This window comes from Brassica napus, chromosome A1, assembly GCF_020379485.1.
Source record: "Brassica napus cultivar Da-Ae chromosome A1, Da-Ae, whole genome shotgun sequence".
In the NCBI taxonomy this organism is placed as follows: domain Eukaryota; kingdom Viridiplantae; phylum Streptophyta; class Magnoliopsida; order Brassicales; family Brassicaceae; genus Brassica; species Brassica napus.
In genome coordinates this window covers 25,294,370-25,313,740 of record NC_063434.1, presented here as the reverse complement: position 1 = coordinate 25,313,740, position 19,371 = coordinate 25,294,370, and the positions used below count along the sequence as shown (strand labels likewise).

At 36.4% G+C, this 19,371-nt stretch overlaps 4 protein-coding genes across 7 annotated transcripts; 1 reads left to right on the top strand and 3 right to left on the bottom strand.

Moving 5' to 3' along the window:
• Positions 1 to 1,099: 1,099 nt before the first annotated feature.
• On the bottom strand, positions 1,100 to 4,235 carry LOC106358014 (probable receptor-like protein kinase At3g17420). Of its 3 annotated transcripts, none has more exons than XM_022687678.2 (7): positions 3,988 to 4,235; positions 3,057 to 3,659; positions 2,281 to 2,508; positions 2,032 to 2,202; positions 1,827 to 1,956; positions 1,522 to 1,737; positions 1,100 to 1,447 (listed from the first exon to the last, which is right to left on the bottom strand). In XM_022687678.2, the coding sequence occupies exons 2-7, from the start codon at positions 3,626 to 3,628 to the stop codon at positions 1,415 to 1,417; spliced, it is 1,350 nt and encodes a 449-aa protein (XP_022543399.1). In that variant the 5' UTR covers positions 3,629 to 3,659; positions 3,988 to 4,235; the 3' UTR covers positions 1,100 to 1,414. The 3 variants fall into 3 exon arrangements, with proteins under 3 accessions (XP_022543399.1, XP_013653202.1, XP_013653203.1); XM_013797748.3 differs by having other exon boundaries at positions 1,100 to 1,455; positions 3,988 to 4,231; XM_013797749.3 differs by having other exon boundaries at positions 1,100 to 1,455; positions 3,057 to 3,650; positions 3,988 to 4,231.
• Positions 4,236 to 8,289: 4,054 nt separating this feature from the next.
• On the top strand, positions 8,290 to 11,493 carry LOC106358013 (probable sugar phosphate/phosphate translocator At3g17430). Of its 2 annotated transcripts, none has more exons than XM_013797747.3 (10): positions 8,290 to 8,526; positions 8,685 to 8,874; positions 9,104 to 9,211; positions 9,376 to 9,407; positions 9,488 to 9,538; positions 9,663 to 9,724; positions 9,824 to 10,085; positions 10,273 to 10,538; positions 10,662 to 10,756; positions 11,015 to 11,493. In XM_013797747.3, the coding sequence occupies exons 2-10, from the start codon at positions 8,791 to 8,793 to the stop codon at positions 11,171 to 11,173; spliced, it is 1,119 nt and encodes a 372-aa protein (XP_013653201.1). In that variant the 5' UTR covers positions 8,290 to 8,526; positions 8,685 to 8,790; the 3' UTR covers positions 11,174 to 11,493. The 2 variants fall into 2 exon arrangements, with proteins under 2 accessions (XP_013653201.1, XP_048594598.1); XM_048738641.1 differs by having other exon boundaries at positions 8,302 to 8,529; positions 8,686 to 8,874.
• A 1,762-nt stretch (positions 11,494 to 13,255) lies between these two features.
• Positions 13,256 to 15,679, bottom strand: LOC106390983 (novel plant SNARE 13). Its single transcript, XM_022687681.2, has 11 exons — positions 15,545 to 15,679; positions 15,292 to 15,451; positions 15,084 to 15,176; positions 14,799 to 14,892; positions 14,612 to 14,649; positions 14,361 to 14,461; positions 14,183 to 14,262; positions 14,055 to 14,111; positions 13,877 to 13,969; positions 13,705 to 13,779; positions 13,256 to 13,613 (listed from the first exon to the last, which is right to left on the bottom strand). Exons 2-11 carry the CDS (start codon positions 15,366 to 15,368, stop codon positions 13,506 to 13,508), a joined length of 816 nt encoding a protein of 271 aa, XP_022543402.1. The 5' UTR covers positions 15,369 to 15,451; positions 15,545 to 15,679; the 3' UTR covers positions 13,256 to 13,505.
• Positions 15,680 to 15,906: 227 nt separating this feature from the next.
• LOC111198682 lies at positions 15,907 to 19,324 on the bottom strand. Its single transcript, XM_022687674.2, has 4 exons — positions 17,169 to 19,324; positions 17,001 to 17,084; positions 16,234 to 16,620; positions 15,907 to 16,164 (listed from the first exon to the last, which is right to left on the bottom strand). The coding sequence occupies exons 1-4, from the start codon at positions 19,071 to 19,073 to the stop codon at positions 16,009 to 16,011; spliced, it is 2,532 nt and encodes an 843-aa protein (XP_022543395.2). The 5' UTR covers positions 19,074 to 19,324; the 3' UTR covers positions 15,907 to 16,008.
• Between the last annotated feature and the right edge of the window lie 47 nt (positions 19,325 to 19,371).

Below are 19,371 nucleotides of genomic sequence, written 5' to 3'. Positions count from 1 at the left end.
ATAAATCGTTTATCCGAATCGTAAATAGTCATCCAATTCGAAAGTTATGTTTTGGAATTGCAAAATCTAAATTACAATTGAGTTCTGCTTTACAGGTATGCAATGACAGGAACATTGGGCACGAAGAGTGATGATATCTATAGTTTTGGGGTTGTTCTGGTAGAGCTCCTCACAGGTCGTAAACCAGTTGATAATACCTTACCACGTGGACAGCAATGTCTCATGACATGGGTAATGCTTAATGCACCTCTGCTTCCTTTTTCTAATTTTACTCATACAAGTTAGAGAATGTTGTAGGAAGAACAAACTCTTAGATTGTGAGAGAGTAGATACTCAAAACTTTCTCTAGAAACATAAACCATTATTAAATGAAAACATGTCTGTGTGGTCTCAGGCAACCCCTAAGCTGAGTGAAGACAAGGTGAAGCAGTGCGTTGATGCAAGACTAAACGGTGAATTCCCAAAGCTGTTGCCAAGGTAACTTTCCTCCATAACCTTTGTCTTAAGTACTATCACCGCTTTAGTCGAGAAGGCTTACCTTAGGGCTTAGGACATGACTTAGAAACTGCTTCTCCATTGGTTGCATCCCCCTAATGAGATATAAGACATCTACTATAGAACCTAAGTATTGATGTGTGATTATTTGAGTCTGATTATGGTTTTCTCTCTTATGGCAGCTGACTGCAGTAGCTGTGCTATGTGTGCAATACGAGGCAGACTTCAGGCCAAACATGAGCATAGTGGTGAAGGCTCTTCAGCCTCTGCTCAATCCTCCTCGCTCTGCTCCTCAAACTCCTCACAGGAACAACCCTTATTGATTGATATCCTCACAAACACGCTTCACCATCCACTATTTCGTTTGTTTTTGTTTGAATCCAATTTGTATAAATTCGTGCAAAACAGGCTTTTTTTATTTATCTCTAATAAAAAAATCCCCAACTCCAATGTTGCTCTATATTCTCTTTTTATGGTATTTCATGCGTGGGATGTAGGTTTCTCCTAATTTTACAATATACAGCAATATTGTGTTTGTACCATTTTGTAAAACTGAGAAAGATGTATCATCTTGCTATTTTAATGTAGAATAATGTCTTGCAAGTCATGGAGAAAATCGATTTTTAAAGTTGATGTTGTAATAAAGTATAAAGGTAGAAGAAACCATACAATTTGTAAATATCTGCGACTGTAACTGTGTCTGAAGGTAGTGAAAGAAAGCTATACAAAAGATCTCTCCTCCTCCAGACAAGAGAAACATATCTTGTTTTCCTCTCTACATGTATAATTAAAACATAGAAAAGTAAAGAATCTAAACAACCTCCAACGAATCTAAAAGTGCGTTCAGTGTATATATCTGTTTGTTACTCAAGTCTTTGCTTCTGTTACTATCTCATCTTGATTAGCCTCTGTGCTTTCTCTAGGCAGCTCTGTGTTCTGACTTCTCCTTCTTCTTCGTTCCTAATTAAACATTCATCAAAACCATTTATATTAACATTATAGTTTAAAAATTATTTCTATAGATACCTCTCTAGACATGACAGGGTATTCATCTGATTCAAGCATTCTAGCCACTTGACTCATCGTTGGCCTCTTGTCTGCATCAGGATCAACACATCTCAAAGCTGTCAAAAGCGCTCGTTTAAGTTCGCTCTTCGATGGTTTGATCTCAATCTCTTTATCCACCACTTCTTCAAACTGTTTCTGCTGAACCATTAACTTCAACCACTCCACCATATGCACCTAAACACACACACACACATTTCATGAAACAAGATCAACCTCTGATTCATGTCCTCTCTATTTCAAAGTGTGTGAGTTATTTGCATTACCTCTTCTTTAGGTCTTTCATAATCCACTGGGTACCTTCCAGTAATAGCTTCCAAGAGAACAACACCAAAGCTGTACACGTCGCTCTTCTCGTTTAGGAGACCAGAGTTTGCGTATTCAGGCGCCACATATCTGAATATTAAACATAGAAAAAATGTTTTAAGTAACCAATAGAGATTATTTAAAGCTACAATTTGTATAACTCACCCGAATGTACCCATAACACGAGTACTCACGTAACTACTATCAGCTCCAAGCAGTTTAGCAAGACCAAAGTCAGATAACTTGGCGTCGAAGTTATCATCCATAAGTATATTCCCTGATTTGATGTCTCTATGCACCACTTTTGGCTCAATAGCTTCGTGAAGATAAGCCAGCCTGTGCCAGCCGCAACACATTCTCATAAGCTTATTACACTACAAGAAAGAAAAAAACAAGAATCATCATAAAGCTTACGCTTTAGCAGTGCCAACGAGAACTTTGATCCGTGCCTCCCACGTGAGATGCCTTTGGTGATTCATGTCTCCGTGTAGCCATTGCTCTAAGTTCCCATTCTTCACGTACTCATAAACTAGCATCCTATGTGTTCCTTCAACGCAATATCCAAGAAGCCGAACTAAGTTCTTGTGCCTGACATGTCCTATTGCTTCCACTTCAACTCTGAAGTCTTTATCAGCTTGGCCTCTGAATGAAAAAGCAAGAATGCCAATCTCAGATATCATGAGCAATAGGACTGGTTATATTATCTGAAACCGAAAAATGGAACGAAACCGAAAAACTACATGATTGAAACTTACAAAAACCCCAAAAAATCATATTTTTCCAAACTCGGAAAACCAAAACTCAATACATGAGATACAATTCATTTAGCTAAAAAATAGTTATATTTTAGTTATAAACTTGTAAAATAACTATATATCTAAAAATATAATTTATAAACCGAAAGTTATTCAACGAAATACCCAATATTTTTTTCTCTTTTTCAGGTTTAACTCGGGTTTTTGGTTTTTGTGTTTAAATCCTAACCATATCCAATTGTATGTAATTTGGTTATGGTTCGGATTTCATACAAAAATTGAAAATCAACCTGAACCATCCGATCCGGAAAAATACCAATTCCTACATGGGTTCTAAACACCTCAACCCGAATAACCCGGTCCGAACTGTAGACCGGAATGCACAGCACTAATGAGCAGTAAAAAGATAAAGAAAGGTGGTATGGTATATCTTACGGATTATTGAGCAACTTCTTGACAGCCACAGGGGTTTTGTTAGCTAAAGTTCCATGGTAAACAACACCATAGCCACCATCACCAATGATATTCTCCTTGGAGAAATGATTAGTCGCGAGCTGAAGATCACGGAGAGTGAACCAGTGACCCCAACCAATGTGAGAGCCCTCTGGAAGACCCGAGAGAGGCGAATGAGCTGCTGCTGAAGGAGTAGTAGCAGGAGACAAATGTGACCCAACCGCAGTCTTTTTCTCTAAGGAACCAGAGTAGTTACCATCACCATTCTCAATGTCTCTCTCGTTGAACTTCTCATCTAGAGTTTGATGAGATGTACCGTTGTTGTTAGACAAAACATGATCAACACTTATGTCTTTGATTTCTTCAGGAAGGTGAGGGGTTTGCGTTACGGGAAGCTGTGTGAAGTTAGATTTTCTTGATTTTTTACGGAAGCTGAGCCATACTGAAAGGGCGAGGATTAGTATGAAAGCTGCAAAGAGAGCAATGACTATGATCTCCCATAGTTGAAGAGCGCCGTATCTCTTGGTTAAAGTTTGTTTCAGCTCAGACGCCATTATATGAATATATTAAATCTACCTGTATAAGCTGAAAAAGGATAATTAACGTAATAAAAAGTGAATGTGAAGGGAACAAATAAATCCAGAGAAAAAAACAGAGTATTTAAGAAACTGAGTATATAAGTAATTAAAAACAGAGTAAATAAGTTCCATAATCAGATCAAAGTGGTGAATCATCAAAACTAGTAATCAAAAACCTAAGAAACCATTCCAGATCCAGCATTTAATACTGTAAGAAACTGAAAAGTCTGAAATTTTGCTGAAATTAATAAACTTTTAAGCTTCCAAAGCAACCCACATCGAACCTTTGATACACCAACAACATCAAAGTCATTCAATGTTTGTTAACTCAATACCTCTGCTTTTTCCAACAAGTTTTCTCTCTTCTATTTTCTTCTTCTTTCTGTTTCCGGTTGAAAGATGGAGACTGGAGCTCGAGTTAGCAAAGGGATTACATGAAAGAAGAGAGAAGAAGTATCAGTGAGATTATTAAGTCCATTTTCGTAAATCTTTAGAGAGATCTTTGCAGGGTTTCATTTGGTGGGGGGAAACAGAGAAGGATGTTTTAAGCTTTCTTTGATGTTTCTTCTTCTCGAATATTTGTATGCTTGTGGGCTCTGTTTGCTTTTATGTTTTCGTCTTTTTCCTGTTTAATTAGTTTTTTTTTTAAATATATAAATTGCATTTGTTTTTTGGGCAAATCTCCAAAATATCACATTTCTAAGTTTATATCACAAAAATAGCACTCAAAAACTAAAATGACCAAAATAGCATTTTATTTTTTGAAAAATTTAAATTTTTTTATTTTTCAAAATTTGAAATCTTATCCCAAAAATCCCACTTCTCAATTCTAAACCCTAAAACCTAAACTCTAAATCCTAAACCCCTAAATTCTAAACCCTAAACCCCACCCCTTGAGTGCTATTTTTGTGACTTTTGCCCTTGAGTGCTAGTTTGGGAACAAAAACTTGATTTAGTGCTATTTTGATCTTTTTCTCTTGTTTTTTTTTTCTTTTGAATATTTCGAAAATCAAATTACTCGTTTAATTCTTGTTTTTTTTTCTGTTTTCAAAAGTTTATTTTTTAATGATTTAGAGTAGGTTATTTTTTTAAAAATAACATGCTCAATTTTATTACATTAATTTTGGGGATACGTGAGGGAATTGATTGAAATTTTAATAAATATCTTAAGCTTTTACGTTTCCTTAGAGTATTTTTAATTATTTGAAGTAATGTTTATCTCAGATTTCTCATCTTTTGTTTATGCTTTGTATTTAAAGTTTGCATGACGTAATGTATACATTAGTTGTTGAGAAAGAAAGAAATAAGAACAAATGAAGAGAAATAAGGATATGATGAAGGAGGATGGCCGTGATTGGCGGCGATAATTTCAGAAGAAAATGTTAGCCGTTTCATTTATTTAATACGTATTTGTGAAATATGTTACTAATTTAATTAGTATGACAATTTGGTCAACATTATTAAAATTAGACGTTGCACCTAACTCTTTAAGGTAATACATTGTTCATTATTTTATCACCACCTTTCCGTTTATTCTTCTCCTCAGCATTTCTTTGGTAAAAAAAATATATGAAGAAGAAGCTTCTTAAGAGATAAACAATTGGAGAAATAATTTATTGAAAATTAGAAAATGCGTACGTGTTCTTTTGTTAATTTCGTGAAATTTTTAATTAATTAGTCATGTAATAAACATATTGCAATCGAAGGAAAAATTGGCATGCAAATGCAATACCAATGCCATTATACTCACCTAACTTCATATAAATGCACGTCGTGTCCATTAAGTTCCAACCGTTACATATATGTCCACTTTGAAATATTTGATCATGCTTACTTTTGATCACGTCTAACAAACAAATGATTTAGGGTTGGATAGAAATCATAGAATGTGTCGTGTTATGAGTCACAAATTAATCGTAACTTATGGAAGACATACGAAATTACAAACAAAATAGTACGTAGACGTACTTGCTAAAAAAATAATGTGAAGTGACATGTAATACAATGTATATGTACTTAATTTGGCTTCATAAATGAGTTACAAGTTTGTCGTTAAAAAAAATGAGTTACAAGTTTTTGACAAAAGAAACGATAGTTACAACCTATCATACAAGTTTGTGCTAGTATCAAAACATCATACATTATGATATACATTTGAATTTTATATTAGATATGAGTTTTATGATATTTTATTTGTTTAATTTGAAGGAGGTTCATATTATAGTACATATGGGGATGATTAAATGAAAGAACCAATCACACACCGCGAAGATGCTAATCCATAATTATAAAATAAGAGATAAATTACCAATAGATAAATGATTATTTTTTTTGAAAAACAGATAAAGCAGTAATAATTTGCCTTAGCGTGTGATTTACAAAAGTCATCTGAGAATGCCTTTGTCTTGATGTGGAATACAAGATGCATACCTTCTTCATCATCATTATTCTCCAGCTATACAAATTTTGTTTTAATCAAATGCTCATACAATTAAACCAAATTCTGATTGGAAGAGGAGTTATTCTGATGAATAACTTCAACCGGCCAAATCCGGGTTACGTAGAAAAATAAAACGCTTCTAGTTCTAGTTTTGTTTGTAAGTGTATCTGCATAGATATTTATGCTTTTAGGGATATGGAGCAAGCTCACATTTCAAAGTTCTATTGTGCAAGCCGAAGCCCATCCAACTATAAAGAGAAAGTCGGCCAATCCACCGAACTAATAGTCAAATCTACCAAATCTAAGTAGTTTGTTTCAAAATAGATCGGGAGAACATACATAATTATTTATCATACACGATGCTACCCAGAACATCTAACATGTAAAGGTTGAGAGGTTTATGTTGTAATCACAGAGTGCAGAATGTCTACTATTAAAAAACATATGAAATATTAAAAAAAAAAGCAAACGATATATGGCTGCACCTTTTGGTTCAAACCATACCACGATTGGCTGCTGATATTTTGAATTATTGATCCTTTTGCTAAAGGATATTCCGAATTATTGTGTGTTTAAATTAATAAAAAGAAAAGTAAGCTGATTGGTTGTAGAAGTAGAACAATAATATAGACAATGCCTAACAAAAACAATTGCATGACTAGGGTCCGTATCCAAAAGCTAACAAACAATGGGTTTAGTTGGTGTTGTTGATAATATTTTATCTGAACATGTTTATTATTTTTCTTTTATTTTCTATTTGTTTTTATTCGTGGCTCTTTCTTTTTTCTATATATTTTTTTTATCATCTATTATTATGTCTTTTGTATTTGTTGATGTTTAATTATTTTATTATGGTCTTGCAGTTGTTCGGTTACCTCAAATCTGACCTACTAGCAAGTAGCATGTAAGATAGTCGACGATTAATATAATTAGTTTTAATAACAATGATCAAAAGATAAACTATGTAGAAACAATGATTAAGCGATTCTTTAAGCTACACATGCATTGCATCCAAATCAAAACAACAATATTGTCGGGAATTTTTGTTCAAGGAATTATCACAAATTTACATAATATACACAGTGTTGTGATTGTTTGTGGATATGATTATTAGTTATATATAGATATCCATATAAATACTTTACCATCAAAACATGACATATAACATGTTAGTCTATGCTAGTATATTGTCCGATTTTTTCAGTATCCAAATTTAAACCCATACAATTCAGACTTTAGGTATAGACTTTTTGACTATAGTCTATACATATATACCCAACAATGATTTTATATGGCATATTATTATTAACAAGGTTTTATGACGTAAAGTAAAAGTTTATGAATTACAAAATATCATAGTTAACCTTAAAACGTTCATAATCTCGTACGACGTGTCGTTAAGTAGCTTTATCTTGCAAGTTATAGGTAAGCTTCAATAAATTCGAAAGGAGAGATAACTGTATGTATGATAACACAATCAACTTGTGTGATACACACAAATGGCTACTAGTCTGCTACGTACCACGTCTCTTTCTTGTAGTTTTTTTGGGTGTAATTTCTTGTAGTTTTTTTTGTCATGTTTACACAATTACACTATTGTATTGATATTAAGACGTATTGTTATTTATTTTAAGGAAAAAATGAGATTGTAGATAGTCATCAATGTCGACTAACATCAACAATACCTCGAATCTCAGAGTTCCGTTTGAGTTTCATATCCGAAATTGATCACAAACATCACCATACGTATTTAGCCTTGAGATAGCTTTATATATATATTTGATATTTTGAATGGATTGTAATTTGCATATATACATGTAACTATCAGTAACTTCTTTGTGTGAAAGGAAAATGAGTTGACTTGAACTGAACATCTTATTGCCGACAAGAATTGATCAGTAATCCCAATTAATAGAATAAGACCCCTATTTATACATCGGTTAGTGTATCACATTCACTTGGTTATTCTAAATTTAAAATATTAAACCTAATAATATAAATCATTATCGCATATATTGATTGTTCTCTCATCGATTAATGGGCCTACAATAGAGCAGGTCCAAATTAAGCCCACGAAGCTCAAACCTACTAACTTTCTTGGCGGGTCTCCACATCCCTGAGATAACACCGTGGCCGTTCGATTCAAATTCAGCAGATTAACCTATTAATCTCCACCGTCCTTTTCTAATAATTTTTTAAAAAAAAATCAATTTCAGCTACTGTAGCTCACACACTTCGTCTACGTTCTTTCCATCAAGAAAATCTTCTTGATCTCTGTTTCGTTGATTCCCATCGAATCTCTGATCAATAATACGTCGTCGTTGCGTTCGTCTCTCATCGTCAGAATCCGTTCGAGTTTTCTGAATCTTTCTTATACGAAAGTGGTTCGTCTCTGATCTATTGCTTCGCCACGTTGAGCTTATATGATCTCGAGGTACTAATCTCTCTCTTCTCATCTCCCTTCTCGGATCTGATCGAATTCGCGTTTTCCTCGATCGTGATCTGTGTACACTGTTGAATTCGTTGATTGAATTAGGGTTTTCTCTCAACTGTGGTGTTGATGGTTTGATTGATTTTGTCGATTTGGCTCAGTTATATCTGCAATGGCTGATACTGCTGGAGCAGTGAGAAGAAACTGACTATCAGAGAACTTGGGCGTGAAGAGATTCTCTGATTTTGCACTGAGGGGGGGAGGAAGATGATAAACAAGACGCTTGTACTGACTTATATCTACTTACTCATCTACATCATACTCTCTTCAGGTGTCATACTCTACAACAAGGTGAGTGTAGGCAGAGACCTTTTTTTTTTTGCTTTTTCTGTAAGCAATGTGTGTTGAATTGTATTTATTTCCTGTTATTTGTCTCTATATGGGAATGATAGTGTTGTGATGTTAGCATATCAGATAGAGATATATGCAAAGGCTATAGATGTATCGTGTTTTAGCTTTTTTTTGTTAAAGTAAAGGGTTAATTGTAAAGCATGTTTCTTTTATTGTTTTTAATTTGCAGTGGGTTTTATCCCCAAAGTACTTCAATTTTCCACTTCCTATAACGCTGACGATGATCCATATGGGGTTTTCTGGATTCGTGGCCTTCCTTCTTATTCGCGTCTTCAAGGTATATTCTATACTCAAAAGGATTATTAATTTCAGTTTAGGTTGTGCTTACTTGCATTAGAATGCCTTTTCTCTTCTCCATTTGTATGGAGTGTGCTTATGCAAATCATATGTGGAGTTCTGTTTTAAGACTGCGCGGTGATAAGTTTTGACTTTGTGTTTCAGGTTGTAGCTCCGGTTAAAATGACATTTGAAATGTAAGCCTGCTTATTCGGTTTCTTTTTCATTTTTCTCCTCTCTCGTACGTAAGTTTTGACACACTTTTTGTGTCCACCAGATACGCAACATGTGTGGTACCTATAAGCGCATTTTTTGCATCAAGCCTGTGGTAAGTTCCTCTTCTATACACAGTAAGCATATTTTATTCATTGATGCTCTTCTTCTTGATACCTTTTAGTCATACTTGCTTCTCAAATCGTCTCTTCTCTTATCTTATATCCTCCTTTGTGCAGGTTTGGCAATACCGCATACTTGCACATTTCTGTTGCCTTCATTCAGATGCTCAAAGCTCTAAGTGTGTGACGACTTAACATTTTGGCTACATAATCTACTTTAGCATAGACTTACCTTTCATTTTACAAAGAATATTAATACATGATTTTGGAATTTTCAGTGCCAGTAGCTACATTCATCATGGCAGTTATTTGCGGCACTGACAAACCAAGGTGCGACGTGTTCTCGAACATGTTGCTGGTCAGTGTTGGGGTTGTGATATCTTCTTATGGGGAAATCCATTTCAATATAGTTGGCACGGTCTATCAGGTGACAGGCATATTTGCTGAAGCACTTAGACTGGTGCTAACTCAAGTTCTTCTCCAGAAGAAGGGGTTGACATTAAACCCTATCAACAGCTTATATTACATAGCTCCCTGCAGGTATTCACTCCCAAATCTTGATTGTGCTTAAACAACTATATTTCTAGATTATGATGTCTCATCACCTAATCTTTGGTTCCGGTTCATCTAGTTGGGTTGCGTAACATGATTTTTTCTCTCATTGTTAATGTCATGTATTATTACACACAATCTTTCCCTTGAAACGCTATGCTTTAATCTTGTGCAGTTTTGTATTTCTGGCCTTCCCTTGGTATGTGTTGGAGAAACCCACGATGGAAGTTTCACAGATACAATTCAACTTCTGGATTTTTTTCTCCAATGCTCTGTGTGCCCTTGCGTTGAACTTCTCCATATTCTTAGTAATCGGTAGGACAGGTGCAGTAACAATCCGGGTAGCTGGTGTTCTCAAAGACTGGATTCTCATTGCCCTCTCCACAGTCATTTTTCCCGAGTCCACGATCACCGGGCTGAACATCATTGGATACGCAATCGGTATGTTTCTTCACTTCACAAGAATTTAATTTGTGTAAACATCTGTTTTTCCTTCTTGACGGTCTACTCCACACAGTATAGTATCGTTTTAAGTATTTATTCTTGCCATGTGTGTTGACACAGCGCTTTGTGGCGTCGTCATGTACAACTACATAAAAGTGAAGGACGTAAAGGCGTCTCAACCAACTGCTGACAGTCTCCCAGATCGAATCAATAAGGTCAGTAACTCTTTATAGGGTTGAGGTTATGAGGCCGGTTCATCTCAGGCTTGTTTCAGGTTCCTTCAAATCCACAAATAGGCATTGAATCTATAAGCTGTTATAGAGACCCGATAGTCTCCCATAGTAATATCATCACGTCTGCGGCAAAAAGAATCTCTAGATTTCCAAAATACATGTGGAACCAGTTACCTTTTTTCCTTATATGTGGGTGTTAATATGTAACAAACTGATGAACACGAGCATTATATATAATAGGAGTGGAAGATGGAGAAGAAGTCTTCAGATAAGTTCAATCCGGATGTTGGTGGAGAGAGCCCAAGAGTAGGAGGCGAGATAAACGACGAGGAAGCCCCTTTGATTACGTCCCGTTTATCTCATATTGGTCGGACGCAGCTCGGAAATCACGCCGCTTAAGATGCCTAGTAAAAACGCATGACAGAGAGGTTTTGCTTCCAAATTCGTTGGTTTTTCTTTGCTACGTAAAAAGAATCTTTGAAACCAAAAGAGAGGTGCAGCAGCAGCAGCATCCGAGACCGTGTGTCCTCTCGTGTCTCAGGTGAAGAATGTTGTACTTGTCTTCAAAATTTGCAACTTTATTAAGAAATAGATAGCTGAGCAAAATAGTAGTATGATCGATGATTAGCTTAAAAAACTTTAAAAAGTCACATATTCGTTTATAATGAATTGACATTAGAGTTATATATATATTCTTGTGGCCTTTATTTTTTCCACCATCTTCATCTATCTTATTAAAACTCAAGTACAAAATTGGAGTGTTTGGAGACTTGAATAGGACTATTAAAAAATTTGGAGTGTTTGGAAACATGGATTGCAGTCTTTTAAAAAAAAATTATTTTTGTTTAAAAACAAGGATAGTAATATTAAGAAAAAAAATAATGGGCTTATGTTTTTTAAAAAAATTGAAAGTTATCTAGGCCACTTTTAAAATATACCAAAATGGGTCAATCTAATTGCCTAAATTTTTTTTTCTAAACTAACCATAAAACAAAATTTAAACTTTATATACATATTTCAAATCAAAATAATAATTCAAATTTGATTTATATCAAAAATTGATTCAAAATATATATATATATATATATATTCAAAAATGAATTTTTACTAAACTATTTTTCAATAACCATTATAAAAAAATATTGTCAATATATATAATAAAAATATAATACAAAGCCCAATTTGAAATACCAACTCAAATTATGGTTTTTATATTTCATATTAAGTTTTAAAAGTATAATCTATGTAATTATTTATATGATGGTATGTATAAAATACTATTAATTATATGATTACTTATATGATGGTACATATAAAATACGATTAATTATATGATGATAAAATACGATATATAATAATGACTAGGGATGGCTTTTGGGTACCCATACGGGTTTGGTTCTGATCGGTTTGTATTTCGGGTTTTCGGGGTCAAAGATTTCAGCCTTATTAGAATGTTTCTAAATTTTGGTTTGAGTTCGATTTGGATCTTTGCGGGTTTGGTTTGGGTTTGGATAACTTATTTAAATTATTTTTAAAGTCTTAAATCATTATATATTTTAAATTTCTCAAAATGTATAAATAAAATAATATATTACGTATAAATTTGAATAACATATGTCATAATACTTAAGCTTAACATATCAATTGGCTTGATTTAAAATTTTGGATACGGAATCAATAATTATTTTAAGTATTTTTGGTGATTTGAGTATACTTTAACTATTTCAGATATTTACTTTTGACTATCTATATATATTTTCAAGTATTTAAACCAATTTAAAAGTATCATTTTGATGTTTTATATACGTTAAATCTTAAAATAATTAATATATATAAGTATATAAATCTATTTTTAGATAAATTCAGATACTCAAATACTTCGGTTCGGATCAGATTCGGTTCTCTAAATAACAAAATTTTGAATAATTAGAATATTTAATCAATTTATGTTCGGGTTTGGTACTATATTTTTAGATCGGTATCGGTTATGTTTCTCGAATTCATTTTTCCAAATCCTAATAATTACATGAAAAACAAATATCAACATATTTTTCAAAATATACACCCGCGCGCGCGGGTCAAAATCTAGTTTTCTTTATAAACCAAATAGCTCTGAGTTTTTTGATTGCTGACTGCTGAGCATTCTCTTTTTAATATATATTCAAATCGGTTTGGATATTGCTACTTGAGTTTCTCTTCCTGGTGGTTATGCTAAGTTTAGTTGGGTGAGATGAGAATCAACTCTCCAAGAGCTGTCTATTATGGAAGAACAGTTGTAGCATGTACAACGAATCATAAAACTTGCAACAGTTACCTAAAAGACTCGAACGTGGTCACGTACGTATTAGGTAGTCTTTCATCACGTTTTTCGTTTTGACCAGGTTATAGAAAGTGAACCATATGGACTGCTTGTGTAATTGGAAATTCCAGATGTGTCCTGACATTTTCTACAGCTGTGATGTCATTAGTGAGAACGTGAGAGACATGGTCACTTGGTCTGGATTTTATACAAATAAAGTGATTAAGTTACTACCAGAAGATGAAAATATACAAAGCCCTCTCCAATCAAAACCAAGATTCAAACGACTATCAAAGCACACAATCAATCTCTCCTCTCTCTCTCATCTCATGTTGTGTAAACAAATGAATAAGCAAAGAAGATCAAATTGCCGAACCTCAAGATGCAATATCCTCAGTCCACGTAAATAAATATACAGACAGAGATTTCTTTCTATCTTTGCAAGTACTCTGGATTCCTCAAGTACAGTAGCTTCCTCGCTGGCGCTGGAGGAGCTAATCCTGGGATGTCCCTTATATCTTTGTTATTCGGGTGAACAATCTGTAGAGAGTTTATACAACAACAAAAACATAGTTACTACAACTTTCTAATGAGTAATCACAACTTTCATTGGAATGAGCAAAGAACGTACCTTCACTACGATAATGGCTACAACACCGCATACAATGAGAAACAGAAACATCATTATGCATTTATCTGTCGCCACCTGAAACATAAAAGTAGACATTAAGAGATTCAGGTTTCTTTTTGCAGTCTAGTAAGAAGAGTTATAATAAATATATGTCAGTATGAAGTTACAAAACCTGTCTTCCTATCTCTTTCACTAGCTGGGAAGCCTTCTTCAGAGAGAACTGAATCGTGTCCAAGTGGTTAACCACGCGCCCCATTTGATCCGTCTGCAGTATTTTTCACGCTAATTGAGTTGAGTCTGTGCCAACAATGTTTATAAAAGACGAGATGGGAGGATGCTTTGCATTTTACCTGTCCCTTTAAGTTCGCTGCAGTCTGCGTTCCAACTTCGATTGTTTGCTCTACAACCTGAAAAGGAGGAACAAGAGTGTTACCAAAGTTATAGTAAGGAGCACCACATGATTTTTTTTGTAACTTACTTGTTTTGAGCGCTCAATGGCCTGATCAGTCTCATCCATTCTTTTCATTCCAGCATCAACAAGCTCCTGGTTTGACATTGCTATCACATAAAAAATGAGTTTAAGCTTCAGACAAGTCAACCTCTTGATGTGTTGGGCACAATTAGCATAGAATAGAATAACAGGCATAGGGACTGACCTGAAGCCACTTGAACATTTTCTTCAGCTGTAGGTTCGCCGCTGGCTCCAGCTCCCATATCAAAAAGCTCAACTTTCTTGTTGCCAAGTGTACTCATATACCTGAACTCACAGCACAAGTTTAACATGTATGACACATAAATCAATAGATAACATGTGCTGAACGGATACAATATGTAACTAAACCCAAAAAGAACAGGTACGAGGTTCGAATAAACCAGCTTTTAAAAGAGAAATGACAGAAGCACTTACGTTTTTCTCAGTGCAACATAAGAGTTGAGTTCCTTAATCTGCCACACAAGGGAAAAATTAGTACGCAGACTCAGAGAGCAAAGGAGAGCTTTAGATACACAATGACACTCAAACATCATCTGCCTTTAGTATCCCATTGGTTACAAAATGCAACAGAATGATGATAGCTGATATCATATTAACTCACCATAGACTGTTTCTCATCGTTCAGTTGCTTGTTTACTTCAGGAGAGTTTCTAGCTTCCTCCTCCTTGAGTTCACGGTCAAAGTCCTTAACCAACCTGACATGAAGTAAAACATTAGATAAACAAATATTGAATCATGTTTCAAAATTTATATTGTCACATCTTATCTCATCTCATTCAATTAAAAAAGGAACAAGGTACTTACAACCTTAGTCACATGACAATGCAAGTAGATCATTCAATCAATCAAGCAAGAGAAAAGAAAATTAAGGGCAAAGGGAATATACCTTTTACAGTCTCTCATCTTGTCAGTAAGTTCCTCAAGTTGCTTGCTTTGTCTAGTTGAATCCTTAATCTTATCCAACCTCTGGAAACCATTCCTGCAAAACACACACATATATATATAATGATATGTGAGAGAATCTTTTGTTTACAACTTTACACAGACATATCTTTGTAACAACGAAAAGAGAATTGAATAAGAAAAAGTATTACGCGAGGGCTCGGAAATGGTCACGGATTTCGCCATGGATCTGTTCCAATTCAGGGCTCATCGGCAGATTCGAACCCATGTCGCCGGAGATACTCAGATCAAATCGGAATTCTCCCTCTCAGCCGGCGAACCCTAAAGCTTCACCACATACCAAGAAAAACCCTAGTTTGACCCCAAAAAAAAAGAACTGAAGTTAATCTCCAAAAAAGGAAATTCAAAAAAAGAAAGTATAATTAGATAAAAAAAGAATCTGACTTTGGAGAACGAAACAGAGAGCGTTCCAACAACGACAATGGAAAGAGAAGAAGCTGATAGCTGATGTCAGGTGAATTCTTTTTTTTTTATATTTTAATTTCAAATAATCACTTTTTAAACCCAATTTATTAATTTGAAAAAGACAGATATTCGGTCGTTAAGACAGCGCATCGCCAACTTTTAAAATTTAGTTTTCTGGCCCCCAATATTTGCATTATTATTTCAAATTTTGTTTGAATAGTTAGAAAATTATCTCTCTAACACCAAATCCTATTGAGGGTAGTAGTCAACCAACTACCATCAAAAATTATTTTATTTTTTCGTCAGTCTTATATTGTAACGATTAACCAACCAACCAAAACTGATAAAACTTTTTTAATTTTATATAGAACGGTCAAATTCAAAATACAACATTGCTTGCTACATGTTAGGGACGCTTTATTAGGCATTAAAGAGAGTAAACACTAATCGTCGTCGCTAAGATCATCATTGTAAACATCAACATTGTCTTCACCATCACCATAAACGTTATTAGCAGAATCGTCGTAACAATTCTCCTCCTCTTCCTCTTCTTCTTGGTCATCCTTCTCTGCTCCGTCTTCATCTTCCAAACCCTCCTCCTTCACAAAGAAAACACACAACCATCATCATCCTCATATCACATTTAGCGTTTGACGTTTTCAAAGTACCTCTTCTTTCTCACAAGTCACGAGCCAGTCCGGGAGCAACCGATCAAGCAAAACAGGGTTAAGACTCTGCGGTGGTCCTTCATCATGCATCCGCCGTTTCATCTGTTTCTCTCTGAGCCGTAAGTTGTAATGAACGTAAGCCAGATCTCTCCTTGACTTTCTCGCGAAACGACTCTGACATTCACCGCTGACTTGATCATACACGCTCCACTTAGGCTCACAGCCAACAGAGCAGCACGTGTGGCTCAGTATCCTAACCGCTACTCTCTGAAGTTCCAAACAGCTTATCCCATGCTGTTGCCACCATGCAGCTGGATCAAGCTCCGTTCTTGTCCCAATGGCTAGTTCCGTTCCAAAATCGCCTTTAGCTGAAGTATAATCCGGAATCTAAAAACATTACAACAAACAAAAGATTGGTTTAGCCACAAACAAAAGATTTCAACTAAATTTTTTATTTTATAAATTTAGAAGTCAAATTTTTTTTTATAAGGGCAGATGTTTTTTTAGACAGTCAAAATTGTCTATGTAATTTTCTTCAAAATTTTGGGAGATCTAAGGCCAACATTTCGTTAGACTTTGCCCATGACCGGTCCAGCCAGGAACCAGACCCGAAACCACAACATGTAATATTAGTTTCATATCCGGTCACTCGAACCAGGGATTTCTGACACAATGGACAAGATCCTTTCCGAGATAACGACCTATGGTTAGTTAGCCACAAGTTCTAAAGAACAATGTATGATCTGTTTGATTTGTTTCCCACTCACCTGCATCAATGCTGTGATTCTTCTCGCATTATCAGGCTCAAGCCGAACAATACACTCATTAACTCCACGCACAACCTCAGAATGCTGCAATATTAACAAACAAATATAAGTAACTTGCAGAGAGTTTGTGAATCAAAGTTAAAACGAATAATAATCAAATCCCCCTACCGCCATAAAATCAGAACGGTATCTGTAAGCAGGGTTGAAGAAATAAGCAGCAACGTAGAGTGGATGATGAAACAACGAGTTCCAATGGTAATCTATCACACGCCAGAACGGTCCGTACTTCCTCGCATCATCGCTATGAATAGACTTGATCCCCATTTTGGCGCAGCACATGTAGCCATAAGCGTACGGCAAATACAGTCTCTCGCCACCGTCACCACCTCCCATGCGGATCACCTGCATCACCGGATCAACCGACTTCAAAACGTACTGAACCTTCTTCCAGAAGGCAGCGCTCGACACAATCTTCTCCACCTCTCTCCCCTCCTCAGACTTCTGTGACAGAATCCAGCTGTTGGATTGGAACAGGGCTCTCAGATTGGCCTTGTGGTCCATGAGAGTTTGAAGAGTGGCGAAACTGGAAGCGTGGCGGGTGGTTTCCGGTTTAAGAAGATCCATCCCTTGTGTGAACTCGTTCTTCATGAGATTGAGAAGCCAGGTTTGGTTGTAGATGAGCCTCGTGATTCTTTGGCTCTTCTCCAAGCACTCGGAGACGTATTCAAGCTTTGAGATGTCTTCAAGAACCAGTTCCGTGGAGTGCATCGCGCAGGGAGACCAGTAAAGATTCTTTCTCTTCTCTTCAAGTAACTTTCCAGCGCTTCTGCATATCGAAGTGTTCTGTGTGATAACCTGCACCACATTCTCCTCGCCAATGTCTTCAACTAGCTTGTCTAAGTAGTTGAAAAGGCTTAAAGAATCTTCCGCTACATCGGTGGCATCAATAGAGGAGTGGAAGTAGACGCCTCGCGGGCACGAGACCAAGAAACCGATCATCGTCTTCCCCTCTGCGTTGGTCCAAGTGTCTGCAAGTATAGAACAGCCGGTGACGATCCAAGAAGATCTGTAATCTCTCAAGTGGCCTTTGATAGTCGACATCTGGTCATGTAAGAGTCTATCAGAAAAGAGCTGGCTCGAGGGGACAACGTATCCCTCTCCGTACAGACCAATCAGTTCAACCATCTTCTGAAAGTAGAGAGAGTTGGCTGCTTCTAAGGGAACTCCAACGTGGTGGAAGAACTTGGAGATGGAGGAAGTGACTTCTCTTCTCGACACGGCTGCTCTGCTTGAGCAGCCAGTGTACTGAAACGAGTTCATCCTCGCTCTCTTCGGTCTTGCCTCAGAGACGAATCTGGTGTTGCTTCTTCTCTTGTCTTTACTAAACCTTCCATAGAAGCCATCCTCCTCCTCCTCCTCCTCCTCTTCTTCTTGCTCAGGATCATGAGAGACCGTTAAAGCTCTCACATCATCAGGAACGTTCTGTCTCTTCCCAGCTCGATGCCACTTCATATTCTCTTTAATCTTCACATAAACCTCCTCAGGAGCGGCTTTGCACGGCGCAACCTCTCCAGGTATCCTCGCCAGATGCTGCTTAAAACGGTTGATACCGCCACTCACAACCTTGCCACAGTAACTACACTTGACCTTCTTCTTCCTCTCGTCCTGAGCAACACCGTGTTCCCATCCAGGATCAACGTACCCTGAAGACCGTAGAAGACTAAAAGACTGCTGCTTCTTCTTACCTTTGCTTCTTCTAGACAAACCCTCCTCCTCCTCCTCCTCCACATCATCATGACAAGAGTGTCCATTTGCATTGTAATCATCATCATTCTTTCTAGAGGAACGGCAACGTTGCAGAATCTGCTTCATCCGGAGAGAGACATCCTCAGGAGACTTATCGCAGTAGGTGACTTCTCCTGAAATGCGAGCCAAGTGTTGCTTGAGTCTGTAAATCCCTCCGCTGACTATCTTCCCACAGTAGTTGCATTTGACCTTCTTCTTACGGTCGTCTAGTGCAACGCCGTGCTCCCATCCTGGGTCCACTGCTGCTGCTCCAGGTGGTGGTGCCATTTAGGCAAAAGCTTCAAACTTGAAACAAGAAGTTGATGATGAGAAACTAGGTGATTACCCCTAAGATGAATCGAAGTTGCAGGCGGCGGGCGAGTCAGGAGGTGGCGAATTAACTCGACTCGGGCGATTTCTAGGGTTTCTCGGCTGACTCGTCCGTTTTAACTTATTTTCGAAATGAGGGCTTATAGTTTTAAGACAATTACAGAAGAGTCGCTATATAATTAAAAATTGCGTAATTAACCCTCTGCTCTCAGATCTCTCTCAACCTTATCTTTGGAAATGAGACTGAGCTTTGCTT

Coding starts and splice junctions, on each gene's coding strand:
- LOC106390983 (XM_022687681.2), bottom strand. CDS start 15,368: ATGGGTTCGAATCTGCCGATGAGCCCTGAATTGGAACAGATCCATGGC. Junction 14,650..14,798: donor ACGATGAGAAACAGTCTATG/GTGAGTTAATAT, acceptor CTTGTGTGGCAG/ATTAAGGAACTCAACTCTTA. Junction 14,263..14,360: donor AAATGTTCAAGTGGCTTCAG/GTCAGTCCCTAT, acceptor TTTATGTGATAG/CAATGTCAAACCAGGAGCTT.
- LOC106358013 (XM_013797747.3), top strand. CDS start 8,791: ATGATAAACAAGACGCTTGTACTGACTTATATCTACTTACTCATCTAC. Junction 9,212..9,375: donor TTCTTATTCGCGTCTTCAAG/GTATATTCTATA, acceptor TTTGTGTTTCAG/GTTGTAGCTCCGGTTAAAAT. Junction 10,086..10,272: donor TATTACATAGCTCCCTGCAG/GTATTCACTCCC, acceptor AATCTTGTGCAG/TTTTGTATTTCTGGCCTTCC.
- LOC111198682 (XM_022687674.2), bottom strand. CDS start 19,073: ATGGCACCACCACCTGGAGCAGCAGCAGTGGACCCAGGATGGGAGCAC. Junction 17,085..17,168: donor ACCGTTCTGATTTTATGGCG/GTAGGGGGATTT, acceptor TTAATATTGCAG/CATTCTGAGGTTGTGCGTGG. Junction 16,621..17,000: donor GAATCACAGCATTGATGCAG/GTGAGTGGGAAA, acceptor TAATGTTTTTAG/ATTCCGGATTATACTTCAGC.
- LOC106358014 (XM_013797748.3), bottom strand. CDS start 3,628: ATGGCGTCTGAGCTGAAACAAACTTTAACCAAGAGATACGGCGCTCTT. Junction 1,738..1,826: donor ATGAAAGACCTAAAGAAGAG/GTAATGCAAATA, acceptor GTGTGTGTTTAG/GTGCATATGGTGGAGTGGTT. Junction 1,456..1,521: donor ACCCTGTCATGTCTAGAGAG/GTATCTATAGAA, acceptor ATGTTTAATTAG/GAACGAAGAAGAAGGAGAAG.